We start from the raw sequence: 22,927 nt of genomic DNA, 5'->3' as shown, positions 1-22,927 counted from the left end.
TATATCTTCCTGTGCTACTTAATGAAATGCTAAAAAAGAACTCAGTGTGTTCCAGTTGCAGATTTGGATTTATTTAATCATTGGCAATCTGAAAGCATTCAGAGCTTTGGGTTATTAGTATTTTATATAAATGCCACAGATGATCTTTTGCAGCATGTGTCCCAACTACCCCAGCAATGTGAGCAGCTTGAGACAGGCAGCACGGCACAAGGTTTGAGTCACACCCTATTCATTGAATTTAATAGCAGCTGAGCAGCTAAAACTCCTTATCAGAGCTGTGGGAGTGTGTCCTGGGGTGAGTGTACACTGGCCACAGATGCCTGAATCCTATCAGCCAATGCCAGCTGCACTGTGGGCAGGGCGCAGGGACAGGGAGCAAAGCTGGACACTGAGTCAATATGAGCATTCAGAGACTGAGACTATCAGTGCACTTGCACACACTTCCTAAGTGCTTTTAGAAACTTTCAGTTTCTGTTCAGTTTCTGGTACTTGCAGTCCAGGGTTGAGATGCTGTGAGAACAACCAGATGTGGATTACTTTGGCCTTTGTGCTTCCTTTGGTCCTGAGAAGATCAGACAGACAAATGACAAATGAAAGAAACAGACCCCCCAAACTCGCAGAAGTCATTTGGATCCCCCTCCCCAAAAACTGTTGGTCTGTGCTTTAAATCCCCCAGCTGCTCAACAGCTGTTTGCAATCCTGCTGCCGTTTTTTCCCCTGAATTCACTCCTTATCTCTGTCAGCATATTGTGGGATGCTTTGCCCCCACTGAGGTAACATTTATGTAGTGAAATCAAAGCCACGTAAATGATGGGCTGCTCATCTTATACTGCAGTCACTAAAATTCCCTAGCAGTTACATGTCTCTTTGTGTGTATGGGAAATGTGGGTGTATCAACACGCTGAATTGCCTGAAAAAGAGAGTCATCTAGGAGATCAAGGCACTTAGAGGGGAGGCTCAGAGCAGGAGCTGGGAAAGAGAGGAAAATCTAGAGAGATGGGAAATGGGAAAATTGTAACAAGAGAAAGTATTTTTCTTAAAAGTTGGAGAAGGAACCAGTAAAAAATCATTTTATCCTGAGGGATTTCCAGGAGGTGGACTCCTGTGGTAGATCTTTCCTGGAAGGATAGCATCTGTTTTTTATAAATAGTTGTTGAGCAGTACCTTTAAATTAATTTGCATAAGAAGGAAGCATCATTATCTTCATTATACCTGTGGGAAAGCTCAGGAAAAGAGACCTGATTTGCTTAAAGTCAAACTTTCCACCAGCTGAAACAGCAATAGCCTCTTGTGTCACCCTTCACTGCTTCCCTGGCAGAGATCTCGCTCTGCCATGCCATCATTTCTCAGTATGTGCAGACAAAGGCAAAGTGGTTTTGGTAGACATTTCTCACTGTTGTTCAGCTAGATGTGTTCGCTAAGCAGAAGTGATCACTTTCTACTTTTGTTGTTGAAATGTCATGGTACCTTTCCCATGACTCTGTGGTTTGATAGTAAAAAATGCTGCTCACCTCTGTTTCATGGTTTTAAAAAATGTTTCCTTGCAGAGTACCAAGAAAAATATGGACCAGTTCCCAGATAGCTAATACTGTCCAAAGAGCATCCTCTGAATGATACTGCACTTAGCATCCCAGACAAGAGGGATGTACAAGGGATCAGCACACACAGTCATGGAAATGGTTTCCTGACAGTGTTGGCACAACCAGTAAATTTGAGAGCAGAGGGATCTGAGACATTTATGAGACTCTGGCATTTTTGCTTATTGAATTTTTTTATTTCTTCCTTGGCTGTTCCCAGTTTCTCCCACAACTCAAGTTTGAAAAGCCATAATACTCCAAGTCTGGTGGTTACTGCAGTGTCTTGATTTGTGAGGTGCTGACAACTGGGCACAAGGTCCCCCCACATCCCCTGCTGCTGGGATGTGGCTGCTGGTGGGGATAGCAGTGCAACAACCACTCCTCGCCAAACTCAGATCCTGTAGCAGCAATACTGTAACAGTATTTGTAAACAGTATTTTGGATATGATGGAGACTGAATTGGGGTGGAAACCAGTTTTGGTCATGGCCTGCTGCTGGCACATACACACCCATCTTAAATTCTAAAAAAGCAGGAATGGAGAGAAGATGCAATGATTTCTGGGGGCTCAGCTGCCCCTGTGCTAGCAGGTCACAGCTGACTTGGCTGTTCTACATCTGTTTGCTGCCTCTGCTAATCCAAATAGGCTGAAGTGATTTATATTTCCACTCCCTTTTTGCAAACCACCCACTGGCAGCAGCCAGTCAATCCACTGCTTCCACCAGCACTGGGGATCATGCACAGAGCCAGCTGCTCACAGCCAGAGGTGCCATCAACCCCACAACCTCTGACACACTCATGTTACTCAGTGGCAGAAGTACAGGCAGCCCTGTAGCCCACTGAGGACTGAGGAGCATCATGTTCCCAAGTAGAAGCCTTCTGGTCCAGATGAGGAGCTGGCATGGAAGAATACACAGGACAGTTGGAAATATGGGCAAAAGCCTCATGTCTGTAAATGCAGCACTCCTTTTCCTTGGATGCTGAGTTGTGTACTGTCTTTCGTTATTTTCCTTTGGGCTAGAGGGAAACTGTGGAAGGTCTGCTTTAGGAAGAAGGTAACCTCCAGTGAAACCCTCTGAGGGTGAGGCAGTGAGCAGACCCAGAGAATTTCCTTGCTGCTCCTTCCTGTTCTTTTACAACCAAAATACCCAGGGGTAAAGTAACAGTGTAAAGAGCATAAGAGTGATTTTGATAATGAACTGCAGTTTTTCTCTTTTCATAAAAATGAAGGTGAAGTGCTTTGGAAATGTCATTATCTTCTGTATTTACTGCATATCTGCAGGACTCAGTTCATCATGGCACAGGGCAAGCAGCTAAAGCACTTGTCCTGTGCCACCCCAGCAGCAGCTGCCTTGCATTCAAATATATAATATCACAGAAGTGATAAAAGATCCTGGTATGACACAATGCAGGAGAGTACATCACTTCAGGGAGACTTTAGAAGGAATTTCAGCCAGCAATGAACAACTAGCAAGTTTTGATTTGCATTTGATCCAGAGTATAAACCTTTAGCTTTTCAGAATTTACAGTGAAATTTTGTGATAACAAATTAAAACCTCAATTCTGAAATTATTTAGGAAGTGTCACTGAATATCACAGTAGAGTATTGGACTGGTTTGCATCATGCAGCTGAGTCTTTGATGACACTCACTGAACCAAGCTTTTTCAAATACTCATCATCACAATTCAACCCTACAATGAGAAATTGTACCGGTTCTTAAAAAAACCAGAGCACCTCTCTTCTTTTTAAACATATAAGGGAAATAGAAGATGAACATGAGCTCAGTGTGTGCTTTGTGTTAGCTTTGATTGATGTGAAAAGACAACCATGCTAGGAGCACCTTCTTTTCTGCACTGCACTGCTTTCTTGGGCTGTTACTTCATCTAATTTTCATCAAATTTAAAGGACCTCCACAGGTGGTTCTGCAAATGCAAGCTATGGCTTCAACACAGCCTCTCAGAAAATATTCAATTATTGCCATTCTTGTGTTTATTTTGCCCAGTGAACAGCAGCAAGCACATAGTGAGGAAATACCGTGGGCATCTCCGCACAAAGATTGAGTCTGGAGAAGGGACCATTCCTGTCCGGTGTCACAACGCAGCACAGACGTGGGATGGCGTCTTGCTGGGAGAGCAGCTCATCACCATGTCCTGCACAGACAAAATCGCCAGGTATGTGATGGATATACATGGCAAAAGTCTTTGCATGTGGAAGTTCGATGCCACAGAGGATTATGGTGACCGGTAGGATGCAGCCAGCAGGTGCTGACAAGCCCTGCAGAAACAAAGACCTCCTTTGTATGCAAAAGCAGACCATATAAATAGGAGGGAATGTAAATAGGACATTTTCCCAAATTCTCTGTGGGTCGTTAGTTGCTTATTACAGCGTGACAAAAATATAAACTGTCTTTGCAGCTTTTTTTGCCAGTAGAATTTCACTGTGCAAATAAAATACATCAACTCTGTTGTTCTTGGATCATTTACCCCAAAACTTGCAAACCAGCTATCATACAGATAAACTTAGCTCGTCTGCACCCAATTGAATAAAGTGCCCTAAAAGCCACCAGGAATATTTCTACTTTTTTGAATTGTCATTGAAGAACTCTCATGTCACAACCCCCCTCTGTGAGTTTCTGTTGTGTCCTGTAAATAGAACATATATTTATGTAGAATAATTTCCATGTAATAAATATTTCATAATTATTCCCAGGTGATAAATAAAATGTAAACACATTCACCATTCTCAGTTTAGGGTGTTAACTAATGGCAAGTGATGGCTAACAGAAACCGAAATCAAAGTCTGTGTGCTTGGTTGCACTTGTATTGCACTATTAGTATGTATCTATGCATGTATGTATATTTTAACTTCATAATTATTTTTGTATATATGTAATGTACATTATCTGCAGATGCAGCCCTGCATATAAAATGCATCACATTATAGCTATAAAAACACAAATGCTATGATCAAATTCTCTGCTGGAACATCGTGCCTAAGAACTCAGTTAAATTACATCAGTCAAAAATTTGGCCCAATTATTAAAGGACAACATAGACAGAATCTTTCCCAAAAAATCATAAAGAATTTGTTTAATCCAAATGCATAAATTCTGCTCTTAGCTTTAACTGGATGACCTATCAAAGCTAAATTAGTCTGTCAGCTTAGCAAAGCCTGCCATTTTGTCACAAAAATGTAGAAGTGAGCCAGCAAATGGTAATACTACCAGACTCACAAAATCCACCCTCTGCTAAGTGTAATCATCACAACTGTTGTGCTTGCATGAAGGATAAAGAGCAACTTCTGCTGAAATGTTTTCATTTATTCATAAGGAGGTAACAGAAAACCCAAACTGTATTCAGTGGATCTCCTGCACTTTGTGTAGTTGCAATTGGGTTTTCAAAATTCAGACTCACATGGACTCAAAAAAACGAAAAAAATTTAATTTCAAGAATAGAAATATTGCACTTCTCTGTGGTTTTGAATGCCATTAGCCAGTGAATTAAATATCAGCTTTGCAAACACTATTACATTTCCTATTGATGGGGATGTTGACAGTAATGCACAGTCTCAGGAGCTGGGTTTTCTCCAAGCACATCTGCAAAGCACTTTCAGTGAATCCTTTCATTGTTGACACATATCTAAACTGCATTTTCTTCTGTGAAGAAAAATAGAATCTACCACAAAATTTTTCCAAGATAAAAAAAAATCTTGCAGCTCTCATAATTGACAGTATTATTTCAATATTGCATGAAAAACTGCAATTTTAATTATTATTTGAAATGTAATTCAAATGAGCTTGGGATTTTCATAGACAAAAAAAAAAAAATCAGCAATCATCATTCCCTGCTTTCTAGAGCAAATGTTTACTCTCACCAGTAGGGTGGAGTTAAAAAAGAGGCAGAGCAAAGGGGATAGGACATCTGCATTATACTTTATCCCAAATTTCAGTTTACCACATTAAATGCCATCTATGATATTTTTTAATCATTATTATCCTCATGTGTAAGGAGGAGAAATCAAAGGTTTCTTCACCTGTCCTTTGTTTCACCACATATAGGACTGTTTTCTGCCTTCTTCCCCTCTGATCACAGAAAGTAGAGGCAGGAAAGGAGTTCAGTGGAAAAGGAGATTGCTGTGTGGGTGCCCTTTCCCACTCCTGCCCCACTGAAGAGGTCAGTGGGTGGTGTTGGTGCCACGTTTCAGACTCCAAGTATTTGCCCTACCACACAGGTAGCTGACTCTTTAAATATCTGCAGGATACAGGATTCTGGTTGCACATTATCTGGGCTTGTCTTGCAGTGAGAAGAAAAGAGATCTCTGAAGCTGAAATTCATGTTTGTATAAGCAAGATTTGACAAAAAAATCTGGCTTGTATGCTTTGGGTTTTATTGCTTGTAAAAGTCCCTCAGGAGCACTGTGCTATTAGAGAATGTTTCCTCTTGAGAATCTAGCCAGTAGCTGCTAAAATATACATCATTTTGCATTATTTGCAAAGGACATTGCTATCAGAATATCAAAGACCCAAGAACGCACAGAGTTACTGAGAAAAGCGAATCATATTCTATAAATCATGTATCTAACGATTTATGTTCTTTCTTGCTCGCAGGAAAGCTATAAGCAGAGAGTGGTTTAATCAGACTTATTTGTTATTCAAAGACATTGAGCCATTTTTATTACTATCACCACAAGTTTGAGAGAATTTGATGCTTGGTATGCATTATTTGGGCTCTGTGGCTTTGTTGAGATCTCAGGATAAACACCCTGGTATCATACCTGTTCCCTCACTGAATTAAAGCACAAGCTCTTCTGGTATGAATAGTCATTTTATTTGGCTCAGGCAGGGAATTACGAGGTGAAATTCTGCAGCTTCATTATAAAGGAGGTCACACTAGATCTTGGTGGTTCCTTCTGGCTTTAAAACCTATGCATTTATATGTGTAAATTTAAAGTTTGGGGTCTGTGAATCCCCAAATAACCCACCCTAAGAGAGCATCAGCTTTTACACTCACAGCTCCTGTGGGCCTCACAGTGCAGCTGGAGTGACTTCAGGCTCTCAGTGCCATAGGATTTAGGATTAAACCACATTTTGTAGCCCATCGTTCATTAATTACACTAACACCTTTTGACCTTCATTCTCCTCTGTAATGTGCATCGTATGCATTTGCAAAAAAGCAGCAATAACATGGGAAAAATAGTTTCAAAAATAATAATCTGTTTGGGGAAAAATTTATGTCATTTAATGTTTCCTTGATGCTAATCATAACCTATATTAAAACCTTTATGTCGACAGAGACACTACAGCCCTAAGAGAATTTGGGCTTTTTGTGCCAGCAAAATTCATACAATGGGCCAAATTAAACCTCTTTTCTTCTCCCTGTCTCACACTAACGCTGGACGCAGGACTAGCTCGCACCTTGCTTATTACAAGGTCAGTGCAAGGTTAATGCTGCTGCTAATGGAAGTCTCTGCAGTCACTGTTTGGGAGCAGACAAATGTTTGAAGGAAAATTGTCATATGCACACATGTACACGTGCAGGTTTGCACACACACAAACACACACATTTAGGGGAAAAAGAAACAAGGATATCTCTAGAGCTCCGCTCTTCTTTGAGGATCTAAACACAGCAACCAAACGTTAGGGAGGCTCAGCACTACATTCTGTCTCTGACCCTCAGAAATGTTCAGGGCTCGTATGTGCTCAGCTGATAGGTGTCAGCTGCAGGGGTGGGATTTGCAGCACCCCCCTGGTGCCCCAGGGCCTCAGGGACACTGTCTCTCTGTGTCCCCTTCGGTGACATGGTCTCCAGGTGCACACAGCAAGCCCAGCACTGAGCTTCTCCTCCCTGCTGGCTTCCCAGAGCACACAGAGTGTACATGTGTGCCAGATTTGCAGGTAACAGTTCACACAATCACATGATTGCATATATAAAATCAGAATTTCCAAATGTCTCTGCTTCTTATTCCTACAGCAGAAGAAACATGAAAGTCTGGACAAAATATCAAAGATCTATGCACTTAGTCTTAAGTCTACCACCCCTCTGGACAGACTTACAAGGGAAATTCAGAGTCTGTCACAGAGTAGAGAAACCACTTTCCCTTTGATACAGTTTTTTCTCTGACTTGTGGAAACACTGTCTGAGCTTCAGACCAGTCTCCTTCCACCATGGCTCATCCTCTAGGCCCACCGTAACTCAGATTTAGCAATATACACACCCCCCTTCTGTATAAAGTTTCCTATTCCGTGCTCTGAGCTCATCAAGCTTATCTATCTCATCACCAACACTTGGGTTCCTTCTTCTTCCATGCAGAAAACTAGAGAAATTATCTCTCTCAGTGTCAGCCATTCTGAAATAGCACGGTGTTCTGCAGGGCGTAGCTGCACAGAAAGGTTTGGTGCTTGCCATTGCCGGTGGTTTGGTAAGGAATGGCAGTGGTGCTGAGAGCACAGGGAGGAGGCCACCACAGGACCCCACAGCACAGCAGACCCGTGGTATGAACGTGCATTCCCAGGTCCCATCTCACCACCTCACCTCTGATACCATGTGTGCAAGTTATTTTGAGGATCTTGGTGCAAGCATTCAACACTAAGGTTTATTCCAAAAATTAGTTCTTATCTGGGTGTCTCAGGAGTTTTGCATTGCACTACTCTTCCCCAAACCCTCCTCCTTGATAGACCTCAGCCAGGGGACTGAACACCTCACGCTTTGGCCAGGGCAGACGATGTTGTTGCTCACTAGATGTCAAGCTGATGTAGTTACTTTGGAGAGTTGCCAGCCTTCTGTGCAGCAAATTTCCATCTACACACATAAAGAATGGATAAACTTATTTGTAAATGTACAAGCAGTGTCACTTGTCCTCTTTCAGAAGTCCCCTTGCAGGATGCAGGCTGAGGAATGTACTTTGCCTTGTGCAGGATTTGCAGGGAACAATCCTCACAAACAGCACATAAAAGCCAGAATTCAGTGTTTGTTTTATAAGCTCTGACCTTAAAATTGTTTTCTTACTACCACTTCTCAAAAAGGTCACCTGTAAAAGACTGTGTATTTTCTTGCCACCAGGTTAATGGTCATCCACTTCCTCAAACTTCACAAAAAAAAGTGACATTAAGCCCAGAAGTAAAATAAGACCTTGAATATCCATATACCTCACCTACAAAACAACACAAATGATAACAAAGACCTCCAAACTTTGCATTAGCATGAGCAGTCTACCCATGTCCTGTGGCTAAGGTTTGTGGATTATTTGGGCCCACAAACTAGAGAATAGGAAGAAATCTTTATTGAGAATATGTTCAGAGTATTGCAAGGTAATGTAGCCTTAAGGCACTGTTTCAGGATTTTCCAGTGGGAGTCTGAAGTAGCATTTTATGAGTTGAGCACATTAAGCTGTATTTAAATGTAGCATATAGAAATGCAAGACTAAAAGTCAGTGTTAGAAATTGGCATTCTTAGATCTATTTTAGTGTTAGCCTGTCGACTAGAGCCATTGTTACGAGAAGGCTGAGCCTGACAAGGTAACTCTTAAGAAAAGCTACTTCAAAGGCTACATATTAATGCAAATGAAAATCAATTAACACAGCTAGATCTTCAATTAGAGATGATTTGTGCACACGGTTTGTAATTCTCTCTCTTAACCCCTTTCTGTGTGACTGAGAGTTCAATTTCAATCTCTCACCACAAGGTATGTTCCAGAAAACATATATAAACCACCCACTGTTAAAATACAGATCAAGAACTAATGCACTAGTTCCAGTTTCCAAACCAATAATAGCTAAATGGTCATATAAATAGGAACACCACAGGTGTCCTGCTGAGCCCATGCCACCCTGAATAACAATTTATGTTGTGTGAAGCATAGCTGGAAATATTGGTAATAGAAACTGTGGTACAGGAGGTTAACACACCAAGTGGATAAGACTTTAAGCGCTTAATAAAAAAAAAAGCCTTTACAAAAAGCCTTATCAAAATAAGATTTTAAATTCGTCAGCAGTGCTTTTTAATGGGCAAGGTTTCCAAAGGTCCCGAGGAGACACTTCAGTCCCTGAGCACCCATGGCAGGTGGACACAGTTCCCTGAGATGTTTTGAAGCATCAGGCGAATTTCTCCACATGTCAGTTACAAAGGGGTTGAAGTGTCACCCTTCAGGTCTACCCATGTCCAAGTCAGTGCTAGAAACATCAGCAAAGGGGCTCCAGCTGTCACACCACGTCTCAGCAATGGGCAAGGAGCCTTGGACTGACCTGAGCAAGGCTGCAGCCCTCTGCATCCCCGTAGGTTTGCCTCCAAACCCTTTCCTTAGTATTTTCATCATCCCTTTTTCTGTTGGTGCCATAGAGGGGCCATAGACAAGTTGTGTGGTGAGGTGATGCTCCAGCATGTGGAGGCTGTGATGTGGTTGTGACGTGGGGACACATTTCCCTGCACCCTTGCTGGTGGTCCCGAGCTGGCAGGAGCAAGGGAACTGGGGGGCTCTGCAGTGGGGTCATGCCCTGTCCTCTGCTTGTCCAGGACTGGGGGAGCACAGCATTTAATTTAAGAAAGGCTGCCTGCTCTGGGATGCCTCCCAGCTTGTCACTGGCATTTCTGTGATTGACAAACAGGCAAAAATATATTTGTTCAAGGATTATCTATATTGAAAACTAAACACAGGATTTTGTCTTCGTAAACAGTGCAGTAATATCTGCTGTTTGAACAAAAGGAAGGGTATACTTTCCTTCCATTTAGAGCTCCAAAAGCTCCCATATTTGAGTGAAAAGGGGAGACATTCTGTTTTATTGATCCTGCCTGCTGAAGATTTGGGGATTTTTAAATAAGATCTGTGACTAAGGGAGCAGTGGGTTGATTTTCACTTTATTGTAAGGGTTATTACAGAGCACATAGCATATGAGTTATTAGAGAGATGCATGTCCTTGAAAACAGCCCTTAAAATCTTGCACAATTAGGAAAATTCAGAATGATCCAGCATATTTCCTCATAGCGAGAAAAGTCACTTTGATATATTGAGAAGCCAAAATGTAACACTGCATTGCTTTGAATAATAATTTTATTTTGAAAAGCCACATTTGAAGAGAGCACTTTGTTACAGATGGGAACACAGCTACTTCCATGGACCTAAATTAGGCTACAGAGAAATAGCTCCTTCGAAATTAACAACCTTATTGATACCTTCACTGTTGCTCAGATGGATCTTTCCCCTACCATCTACCTACAAATAATTCCATAGATGTTCATATATCAAAGGACCAAGTCAGTACATTAGCCATTTGTGTTGGTCAAGGGATGAACAACACATGGGATAAAAGGCCTTCCCTCAAATATTTGTCAGTAAAATCTATTGTTTCTGCACAATACTGAGCAGGCTGCCCTCCCAGGTAGGCCTTTTCATCCACAGAGCAGCAGCAGCAGAATGAGAAGCTGAAAATTTCCCCCACCATTAATGTGCTTTTGCCGTGCTCTGTAGGACAGCAGCAGTGCAAGGGTCTGGTTTTGGCCAGCTCAGTACAGGACCCCTCCTTTCCTAGGACTTGTGTTGAGTTAGGGGGACTCACACACGTGCTCGGGGCTGCTTTCCAGAGAGAAACAACAGTCTAAACACTCTGATAAACCTGGGCTAGATTTGAGAGCAAAGCTCCGTCTTTGCTTCTTCATCCCGTTTCTCTGACTGGATGCTGCTGAATCAATGCTGAACCAGGAAGTAGCCACTGTACAGGTGGCAGTGTGTTGGGGTGGTTTAGTTTCCTGCGTTGGTTTAGCAAGCTGCAAACCTCCCCAGAGAGCGCAGCGGAGCTGCTTTGGGGAGAGCGGCTGTTCCGCTTCCCGCAGCCCTTGCGGACGGCCCCGCGCTCCTGCTCCGGCCGGCTGGGCTCCGCAACACGGGGACGATAAAGGAGGCAGAAGGGTCCCTGCATGGCGACCTCAGAGGAGCTTTTATTCACCTGACAATAAGCCAGCACGCAGAGGCAGAGAGACCACGGGGGCAGGGAGCAGGGGGGTTTTATATGGGGACGGGGGGGGCGGAGAGAGCACATGGACTGTTGGTCTCAGGGCTCAGGGGCGGTACATGGGCGGAGTTGGGGCACTGGAACCAATAGGGAGAACCTGAGGGTGTGTCCAGGACTAGGGCAGGGAAGTGAGGACGATGTGGGAAAGGCAAACAATTTAGTAAGAAAAGGTGTGGGGAAATACAGCACTACAGCAGTGCCATCACCCTCATCCCTTTTCACACCACATGGGGGACAGCAGCTCAGAAAGACCCAGCAAATGGTCCCCACCAAATACTGCCTTCTTGGTGTGAGCACCTTTCCTGATTTCTCAGTCCTTCCTACCTTAGGATGCTGTCTGCTTCTGGGAGAGTCTCTCTTTGTACCACATTCTACAGATCAGGCAGGCCTTGCTCTTGTGCCTGTATTCTTTGATAGGTTTCTTCTACCTTGGGGTTTTTTTTTTTTTTTTCAGTCTGGTTGCTCTGTCCACTTTGTCTTGGAGTCAAACTTATACCCTGGAGTCAAAACCCACCATGGCTAATACAGAAGCTTCATCACCCCCTACACCTGCTTGTGCCTTCTTTTGTAATGGGAAAACAAGGTTCCCTCAAGGAACAACTCTTGCATCCAGAAGCCAGAAACTCTTACAGATTTCAGCACTGCCTTTCTTACTGCCTTTCTGCCCTGATTCCCCAGGGTGCAAAAATGGGACTTTACCTTATAGCAGCGCTGCAAGGAGCTCATGCTTATATTGTGATTTCCAATAATGTCATTCCATTGACATTCGAATCCCTTTTAACACTAGGATGAATATGTCCAGAATTAGGCAGAGAAATATCTCTAAAGAAAAGGCAGGTCCCTTGTGATGAATTTAAATTATACAGTCATTATTACCTTGTAATTTATGACCTGAACACAATCTCTTATTTTGGTAAATAAAACTCAGATGATTTCTTGTGATGTGCATATTGCTGAAATCCCAATATTGTTGAACATATGTTGTTTTTATGTTTAGCTGCTTTTCTTCTCTCCTTCAATCAAATATGTAAGGCTTTTTTAAGGAAATTTTAAATGCTGAAAACAGCACTGATATCTTACAAGTTTCCATCTGGACAAAGATATCTGTCTAATTTTTCTGCTTACCTTAGATGCTGGAGGATGGAGGCATAGTACTGTTAGCTGAATGCAGCTCTGTTTCTTAAGCTTGCATTATTAATTTTGCATTATGATAAGTTATTTACTCAAAGAGGCAGCTATTTCTTTCCTTTAAAAGTGATGTTATTTGCAGAAATGACCACACTTTTTTTCCCCCCAAATGAAGTTATGCAAATCTGATTGACTAAAGTAAATGTTTCATAAAACCAATGACTGTTTAAATTGTGGGACTAAATTGTTTGTATATAAATATTACCTTTTATATTTCATTTGAGTTTTATGTAGATGAACACATTACTTTAATGGCCTGCATTTACAGAGGGAGACAGGGAGAGTCTGACTGAAATCCTCAGCAGCCAGATGGCTGCCTTTTCTTGCATGAGATTAAAAGATGTTTCTCATTCACAGCCCTGCTTCGGAGGCAAATTAATACAGCCAGCTAAATTGCTTGTGTTTTTGGAATAAAATTTAAAGAGAACTTTTAAAAGCAATTGGTGTCACAGGTTCCTAGAGCAGATTGCTCTCCAGGTACAGCATGCTGGTTTTAAACATTCAGTAATTAATGGAAAGTATTCCGTGTTAATTGACTGCTTCGGGAAAGGGAAATATAATGACTCCTTATTAATCATGAAAAGAGACATACAGTACGGAGGCACTGCAATAATTGCACTAACGGTTGAGAAATGTTAATTAATGAAAAGAACAATGATGTAAGAAATTAGCACCATAATGCTTGCTGCTGATGGAAATTCTGCTTTAAACACATTATTTAGCATGGCAGCCACTGGATGATGCCTTAAATAGCAGACACCTCATACCCTTTCCTTCAGTCAGCTACCGAGTTCCAAATGTTGCCGGTGTTTTGGGTTTTAATGAGCCAAAATATGCTCTCCAAAATGCATTTTCTGAAGCATTTTCAGTTTGAACTCCTGAACTCAAAACTATTCAGACAGATTGACAGTGTTCAACTTATGTAAAAATATTATCCAAGTGTAAGAGACCCTGTTAGTGTTTGCGTGGTGGGAAACAACTGCTTAGAGGAGCTGAGCTAAATAGGTTTGCCAAGAAGATAACTGCATCATAACTTCTTTCCCCTTTTTAATTTTTCCACTTATTAACCAATTAGCTGTCCCCTGAAGAATTTAGAGGCAATCATGCTGTCATATTTGTGCCTAGCTTGATGTAAAAATTCATAGGCTATTAAAATGCAGAACTGTTCTGACAACTACTCCAACGCCAGTAGTATGGAGGTCTAAGTCATCAACAGGTGGAAGGTCCCAAGGTTTCCACCATCGCTCTGCTGCACCTTTAAGACAGCAACAGAGTAAGATGTATCCATCACTCTGAGCACTTTAGAGCAGGTCAAGCTAAAGGTTACAAATAAATTTCCTAAAATCAAAGTCCTCTCTTTTTTCCTATTCAGGACCAGGATTTAATTCTTATGGATGTCTTCATATCTTCATGGTCGTTTGTGCAAAGAAGTGTCAGCCTAGGAGACATTCAAAGATTTTGTGGGGATTTTGGCCACTTAAGTCATGTGTTAGCTTGGCTGTATGATATGGGGGTGGTACTTACATAGGACAAGCAGCAAATAAATAGAAATAGAATAAACAGAATAACAAAAGCTCTCGTAGCTCTACCATTGCAAGGGGAAAACTATAGATGCAGAGAAAAATAAAATTCTGCTAGAGACATACTAAATTAACATCTGTCAAACACAAAATGCTTTTAGAAAGAACAATTCTTGATAAGAAGCCTCTGTTTGTAGCAATACAAGACAGAAGTACCTCCCTTAAGTGAATGATACCACAGTAATCTAAAGTCCTCCTAGAGGGAATCAGCCCATAGGTGTTAAATAACCCAACAGTGCTTCCTGTATCATAGGACAGGGAAAGGAATAGTTTCATCCCTCATCCCTCTAACCCATGTGCTGGCATTTGCTGATTTTCCCAGGGTAGCTCTATTGTGGCCGTTCCTCTATGCATGTGTCTTACTACTCCTGAATTTTTTTTCAGGTGGAACATCCTTGGGCTCCAAGGTGCTCTCCTCAGCTCCTTCATCGAACCCATGTACTTGCACAGCATCATTGTGGGGAGCCTCTACCACACTGGTCACCTTTCCCGGGTAATGAGCCATAGGATAGAAGACATTGGTCAGCTGCCAGCTTCGTACCGGCGCAATCAGCTGCTTCTCAGTGGTAAGCAAACACCTGCCTGCAAGACAAAATATCCCCCCTCCCATTGCTAATCGTGCTGCTCACCAACAGGAATGCTTTTTGTTTGTGAGTAAACCATTAACTCATGTACTTTTTTTTCCTGAAAAATATGAATTTGGAGAATGAAGAAACTGGTTGGTTTAAATCCAGGCCTTTTTCATATGCAGCGGCATAAAAAAGGATTATTGGCGGGTACAAGCTAACTAGGAAAGCAACCACTGTACATTGAACACACAGAGTGGGGAAAATAGAAGTATGACTACGTAAAACATTTCTAAAAATCAGAAGGAAGTTTCAGGAAATTTTAGGTTTAACTGTCTTCAGGTTAAGGTTTAACTGTCTTGAGGCATGTGAATGCTAAGGGACATCAATTCTGTGCCAGATTAGATCCTTATTTTAATCTTTGATAATTGTTCTTTGGGAGGTTTCCCTGAGACGTCAATAAGATGTTGGTGTCACAGAGTCAGAGGTCAGGATGCTTTAGTGGAGTACCCCATTGCTTTTCAAAGTCCTCTGGGTTCCTCAGTCAGGAGAGTGCTGCTTTATGGTTCACCTATTTCATGGACCTTGTGACAAAATTTGTTTGGCTGAGGCAGAAGTGATAGTTTAGCCCCTGGGGAAATTCTCAGGTTCTGTGTGGTTTAGGACATCTGGCAAGTGTAATGTGAGTGTATATGTTATGAGGTGAACGGGTCAAAAGGCTTATCCTTTTCTGAACAGCTTATCTCCATTTTTTAACTCTTCAGTGCAGCTGGCCAAAGACTGCAATGCAAGTGAGCAGGAAGCTGTGGTCCACACTTCCCCTTCACTCTATGTCCCACCAGTCCCTCCTGCCCTGGTCCAGAATGGGCATGGCTCAGCCCCCTCTTCCTTCCCATGTGATATTTTGGTAGGGAGGAAAGAACTCACTGCTGGCCAGGAAATATCTCCCCATTTCCCAAATCTGGCTGTTATTTTGACAACACAGCCCTGGCTGCCAGAAGCCTCTGCATCTCCCACTGAGAAAGCAGATCTCATCCTGTGCCAGCCCTAACACACTGTAAGTACACCCATACATTAAGATCAAAGGTACACACAATTTCACTGTGTCTGCAGGATGTACAGGGAAACCCACTTCAGCTGTTGAAGGACTGAAAACACAAAAAGGGATTTTATAAGAGTTTTCACCACAGAACAGCTATTGCTTTGCTGGGTTGGCCATGCAGAGTAAAAGCAATGGGTCATACTTGGGCAGAGCCTGTGTGTATGTGTGTCCAAGAGCTGTTGTTAGAGATTTCAAGAGAATAAGAAAGGCATCAGAGGGGGCCTTGTGTCACTTTAAATATCTGCATGTTTCAGGGCTGTCGTCCTTCTTCCCAGAGGCTTGTTTGGAAAAGCATTTGCTTCGCTTTTTGGTTGTGTTTGTAGATTTTCCTCAGCCCAGGAGAAGCAGTGGGAGGAATCTGTCTCTCTCTGTCTGCATTGTTTTTGTCTCTAACCCCATTATTTGTAATCTTCCCTCCCCCCACAAATCCCACCAGGGAGCCAATCCTGCTTAAAACTTACATTGCTGAGGCGTATGCTGCAATTCTTTCTCCTGGGAGACTGTGCCAGCAGCATATACAGTGACTAAGGTGATGAGCACCTAGAAGAAGCTTCTCCAGATGCATTAGAGACCAGACCTACACAATCTCAGCCAGGCAGCTCCACCTCTCACACTTGTCTTGGACATCACACCAGCCGAGGACTGCAGGGTGTCAATTATTTTGCCACTTGATCCTAGCAGTACAAACATTCCAATGGAGAGGAGAGTCATGGTGTGATGAGATATCCTGAGATATCTGGCTCCACTGAAAAATAATCAGTGAGGTTTTCTACTCAGTTTTCTACCAGTCGCAGCCAGATGGAGCTCCACCCTTCCACTGAGATTGCTCTTGGGTGTAATTTTTAGAAGAAGGAAAAGCCTTTTTTATATCCTATTCTCTTAATGTTGAGGTTGTTCTAAAGGGTATCCTGAAGGGGAATGAGGTTTTGCTGGGAGAGAGAGGAGAGTGAGACAGATTTCAGTTCACGTCCCACAATACTCAAATTCATATTATTTGTGCAAAGACTTTTTCTTTCAAATTCTACTGGTTTCTGTTGTACTCTTTGTTGTGTGGGTTTTAAGAAGGATGTTTTACATAGAGGAGAGAAAGTAACCTAGATTATTTGAGTGTTACTTTCTAAATAAATCAAAACAATTATTTTTCAAAAGAAAAATATGGAAGAAAGTTTTTTAAATTATAAAAAAATCAACAATCAGAGACTATATCCATGCTCTATATTTGTCTGTTATGACTTTCATGGTTTTTTCTTTAAAATCTCTTCTTTTGCATTCAGAAAATAATGTGAAAATATCTTCTATTTACCTAAATACATGTACTTGTATGGGATAGCTGGGAAGAGAAAGCATGAAAGCCAAAGGAGCCCAGAGGGGTTTCCAGGCACTGGGACAAGCCTGGGCTACTCTCACAGCCCCCATCTGATGGGCCCCCACAACCTGCTCTCCCCTCTGTGCAGCCTTTCCTTCTCTTTCTCTAGTTGGGGATTTCACAATAAATTTTCATTTATTTAGTGTCCTGTGGCAACTTTGCATGGCAGGGTGTTTGCTATCGTGCTTTTTGGCACTCAAGTCCTCTAAGCTTTTGGGTGCTACCTTGACAGAGAGTGGTGCATAGTGTCAAACAGCTGATTTTGATCTGTTTGCATCTTTTTCTGTGTAGAGACATTCGAGCAGCGCTGCAGAGCTATCTGCTTTTCAAGCTCTCAGTTTAAATCCTGTTGCCTAGGTGAACTGGAGTTTTAGATGCAGACTGATCTGTTATCTCTGGGGGGAAAAAAACTGAAAGAGGTATTAATATGACATGAATGTGTTTACAAATCCTGGGTGAGGTTATGACTTAGCTGTAATTCTCTTCTACACACGGTAGCAAGTTCAGTCCCAGTGACTGAGATGATTTCTGCAGCTTTGTCACCAATACAAAGTGAGTTTGCCATATAATTTTTTCCCTTCAATGGCTACCTTTCTCTCTGTGTGCATTCTGAGCTCCATTTGGCTCTAGCAGCTCCCTCCCAGGGCAGAGGGGACAGCAGAGAGAGGGGGCATGTCCCTCAGTGGCATTGCTTCCCGTGATGCTGAGAGGCTCCAGGCAGCATGCAGCAGCTGCATACAGAAGCCACATCCCAGCCAGACAAACCCTGCACAACCCTCCACTTCTCCCGTGGTGTCTCTCAGGAGCTTTCCAAGCTCAACACATTCAGTGATGGATGCTGCATTCCCACCAGCTCCCATCTCCTCCCATTCTGCCTCAGACCAGCAGATGCTCATGGCGTGCATCTGTTTTGAAAATGAAATCCTGGGCAAGAAGGGCACTTCGGAACGGAAGGGCTTTGATCTCTTTTCTTTAATCTCCTTCTCTCTGAACAGCCCATATCAGTACTTCTCACTCTCTGCAAAAGGTCTTTGAAACCCTCTCAGCAGAAAATGCAAAGGACCTTTCTCTGTTGCCCTCCACCCAGCAGCAATGAAAGCAGTACAAACCATGAGCTGTCGCTGGAGCTGCTGCAGGCAGGAGCTGCCATTTGGAAACAGAGACCCAGTCCTGGCACTGGCCTGTGCTGGGAAGGCTGTGCCAGGCAGCTCCTGCCTACCAGCACAGTCCCCACCTGCTGCTCACCACAGTGGCTTTTGTTGTCCAGGTTTGCAGGCTAGTGGCCCACACAGCAAATTAGCAGAGAGGGACACTATAACTGGATCTAGACATATTATCCAAGGTCCATGTTTTCAAAAATATTCAGACTGCTTCAGGTCACTCTGTCTTTTCCAGCCTTGGAAGCTCCCAGTGTTGATTCTGTGCTGCAAAAGCACTAATGAGCAGGGCACAGCAGAGCTCACTTGTTTGCGTTTGTACTGTGCTGGAAAATAAGCCAACCACTTTCTTCATTCCTCTTATTTTCTTGCAAAGACTAATCCTTCCTCTGTTTCAGGTACAAGAAATGAAAAAGTGACAGGAGTCATGGAAAGATTGAGCTAGACTAAATGGTTAAAAAGAGACAGGAATTTACCTGATTAAAAATAACTCATGTACGCAGCTACACCTGACCTTGTAGCCCTGGTCTGCATCTAGAGCCAAGGGAGATCTCACCCATGAAGGCAGTGGCTCAGTATGTGGCTCAGATGTCCAAAACTGGCCATGTGAATGACACTAAGGTCATGCAGTCATCCCAGGTGACTGTAAACATCATTATTGCAGCTGTCTAAAATTACATATGATGCATTCCACTTAAACATGTCCGAAATATCACCATTAGGACACTAACTAGCTGTTGAATAAATTGGTGCTCCAGTACAGGGTTGGAATCTCACAGGCAGACACAAGGTGGGGACCGAGAGTGTTCTGTGTAGGACTGTGATGTCTACAAGGTCATTATTAGCTTGGATCTAATAATCTCTCTGTGATGATGAAGTGTATTGTTTCGTATTTTCTTATCCCCTGGTAACGCAGTTCTTGGTGCTCAAAGCACGAGCTCTGGCGTGCCCCAGGTCAGAGACAGTCCAGCTGCGTTACCTCCACGCGTCGCTGAAGCGACTTCGGAGTCAGGAAAAGAGCTGCTTGCTGGGCTAGCTCGCTGGCCTCTCGGCAGAGGGAACACGATGGGAGCCGATGGGATCCGCTCACATTGGCTTGGAGACAAAGGAAGAGAGAGGCTGGTTGGGTCTGGCTTCTAACAGGTTTATTGTTAGAAGTTTCACAACCCGAACAAGCTCGGAAGGGATGGAATCCGATGTGATGGGAATGATGGGATTGATGGGATCCGATACTGAGGCTCATCCTCAGTTTTATACGGAATTTGAAAACCCCGGTGAAAGGGGAAAACAACCAATGAGTTACAAGCCAGGGGAGGATACAATTTAACAAGAACCACTGGGGGAAACCGAGAGGCAGGAGTTATAACAGAGAACCAGCGAACAACCGAGGAACCGGGAATTTTCCCGAATCGGGGGAGGCGGCTTGGACCCGGGCACCGCCCAGGGGGTGCGGCTTAGGCTTCTGAGCCGCCCCTCGACCCACCCTCTGAGTCTGCCTCTTCGGGAAACTCGATCCCGGGGAGGGGCTGGGATTGATTGGTATCATGCTGCCCCAGCCCCGCAGTGGGCTGGATCACACCAGCACCCTGGGATCTAGTCATCTCACGGCAAAGGCCCCAGGAGTTAATAGCAGGTAAATATGCTGGACTGTGGGAAGCTCACCAGAAGGAACTCGTGGGCAAAGCACTGTACTGCTTAGTTCCTTTTAAAAACCTGTCTTCCTACTAAAGCCTTTTTGAAAGATTTCACTCAGCCACCGTCACACTGCTGTCAGCAGCTCACACTACAATCCAAAGGCTTTCCTTAGGCTCATGGAAGGTTTGCCTGCAAGGTGGAGAAAATCTACAGGAATTGCTAAATTACGTCTCTCCAAGGTGCTTGGTCTGGTAGCGTTTAACCAGTGGTGACAAGAGCACGTGCCGTGCACGATGCCAGCAAGTTCTCCAAGGGTGTCTCCTGTGCCACAACACCCCACCATGTGTGAGCAGCCTCCAAATGAGCACTGGAGCTTACTGGTGTCCCTCTCTCCTCAGGGGTGAGCCATGCTGACGCTCGGCAGCCCGGAAAATCTCCCAGCTTCAGTGTGAACTGGATCGTGGGGAGCACTGAGCTGGAGGTTATCAACGCCACCACGGGGAAGAGGACCTGCGGGAGTCCCTCACGGCTCTGCAAGCACATGTTCTTCACTCGCTGGGCAAAGCTGCACGGCAAGGTAGGTCTGGTGCACTAAGAGGCTTGGCAATAGCTGTCCTGCAGTCCATGGAGAGTGAGAGAAGATGAGCACAAGAAAAGAATTACTTTAAGATCCTCCTTCCTATTGGGAAATGAGTGAAAACAAATAAGACAGAGTGATGGTGGGGAAGTCTGAGGACAATTCCACCAACAAAGTCATTAGGGCAGGCAAAGGAGCCTGCAGGGTGGGCAGGTTTGAAGACAAGCCCAAAGGGGTTGTTCTGCTCTGCAGGATACCACAAGGGAAGGAGGCTGGTGAGACTCATCCCATCCCAGGCAGTGGCATGGTCTGTTCTAGCAGGGACCCTGAGCCTTGTGGGGAGCAGAAGAGACCAACCTAGGCCTTGTGCCCAGGGCTTGGTCACAGTGTGGTGACAGAGGTCCCGGTCTATTTCCCGCACAGCAGGAAGGAAGTGAGGCAAGAAGCACTCCTGCTACCTCCAGAATGGAGGGTTGCTCACAGGAACAAAACTGGGGTGAACTATGGCTGGGAGAGCTGGACTTTATCTGGCTCACATCAGGGGTAAGGTTGCAGTCATCAGGAGAGAGTAACTTGTGGCTGAGCAGGGCACTTTGCCCTTGACAAAACGAGGGATTTGATAATGTCATCACTCTCCACCTCTGGGGAACAAAGAGAACAAAGAGGCAGCCAGAGAGAAGCCACTGCTGCCAGGCCATCTTGTGGCCCACTGACACCCGGGCTGGCAATGTCACCCTCCCTTGCTGACTGGGCCAGCCCAGCTCCAGCCAGTGCAGCCCCACAGAGTGCTGGCACACACAGAGGGGAGCAGCTCATTGCAGGCTGCATGTTCATCTTCGCCTTTAATTTGCCTCTCAGCATCTCTCCTGTTTAGAGACAAGGAAAAGAGAGCTGTTTGCTAACCAGGCTGTACCTTGAGGGTGCCTTTCCCTACAGCGTGCTATTCCCTGCTGGAATTCACCCAACTGCTTGTTCTAAGGCATTTTACAGATTTTGGTTTCTTTTGTATAGCATCAAATCCTCACTTCTGGTTTGGCACTGCAGAGGCTTGGGCAGGTCAGAGGAGTTTGTTTAGTCCTTCTGCAGAGCAAAGGGTGCTCCCTCCTGCATGTCCTTCCAGGGGCACTGGCCAGGTGACATTGCTCAAGGTAGCTCCTGGTGGGTGGCTCCAGTGTTCCAACAGAGCACTTAGATTTCCCACACCAGCACAAACCCTGATGCCTGATTCCTGCCCTGTCCTGGATATGTTTCACAACATTCCCAACAATGACAGACTACAGAGGGAAAATGGGAGAGGGTGGAAGGCAACCCTCCTTCTTCTGTCTCTGGGTATTACTTGGAAGCACTGAGCTGCTCCACTTCCCCGGGTAAACTTTCTTTAAAGGAGCACATTCTTTAAAGATCTCCAGGAAGGATTTTTTTCAGTTTTGTCCGTAAAAATTATCTTAACTGAGAAGTAGCATTCTGCCTTTGTAGAGCACACCAAGACTTCCTACTGCCTATGCCCATTCCAAGGCAGAGCTGTTCACCCCTTTCCTCCTTGCAATGGCTCAAAACCATGTCACCAGCATTTATTGCTTCCCTGGTTTTTTACCAAAAGCAAAACACACAAAGCACAGTGATTGTTTGCTGCTTATGAAATGTAGACAGGAAGATTATACAGCTACTGAAGCCTCCTGTTTCTTTTGGCTCATAGGTTGGGTTTTTTATTATTTTTTTTTCCCCTTCTCTGATTTTTGTTCTGCAGCTGAGCACACGAGTACCAAGCCATGGAGAGATGCCATCAGTGTACAGCGAGGCAAAGCTGGTGGCCCAGACGTACCAGTCTGTTAAGCAGCAGCTGTTTAAAGCATTTCAGAAAGCTGGCCTGGGCACCTGGGTGAAGAAGCCCCCAGAGCAAGATCAGTTCCTACTAACTGTGTAAATCACTCCACACCTTTTCTATACGACGGGATCAAACCAGCTGGAGAGAAGGAGAGGCAGGATGTATGAGCAGAGAGAACTGAAGCAGTTTGAGATTTAATAGCAACATCCATGGGAATATTTGCTCTTAATTCTGTATTGGAAATACATAAGTAGAAATGTGTCTGATGCACTGAACTCAACTTTAGAAAACTGCTTTTTCATGATCCCTTCCCAAGAATGTACCTGCCCAAATTATAATGCCACCCCCACCAAGA

At 43.9% G+C, this 22,927-nt stretch overlaps 1 protein-coding gene across 1 annotated transcript in view; it reads left to right on the top strand.

Annotated features, from left to right (window-relative positions):
• ADARB2 (adenosine deaminase RNA specific B2 (inactive)) overlaps positions 1 to 22,671 on the top strand; it is a gene marked incomplete at both ends in the record, with an annotated part of 303,563 nt that extends 280,892 nt beyond the window's left edge. The window contains 4 exons of the mRNA XM_082280996.1: positions 3,579 to 3,747; positions 14,729 to 14,910; positions 20,569 to 20,747; positions 22,495 to 22,671. Of these exons, the coding sequence (XP_082137122.1) occupies positions 3,579 to 3,747; positions 14,729 to 14,910; positions 20,569 to 20,747; positions 22,495 to 22,671 (707 nt within the window). The remainder of the gene's footprint in view (positions 1 to 3,578; positions 3,748 to 14,728; positions 14,911 to 20,568; positions 20,748 to 22,494) is intronic.
• Positions 22,672 to 22,927: the final 256 nt, after the last annotated feature.

Source organism: Coloeus monedula (genome assembly GCF_965178545.1).
Source record: "Coloeus monedula genome assembly, chromosome: 1".
NCBI lineage: Eukaryota > Metazoa > Chordata > Aves > Passeriformes > Corvidae > Coloeus > Coloeus monedula.
Note: the sequence above shows the minus strand (reverse complement) of the source record. Positions and strands in the feature narration are given on the sequence as shown.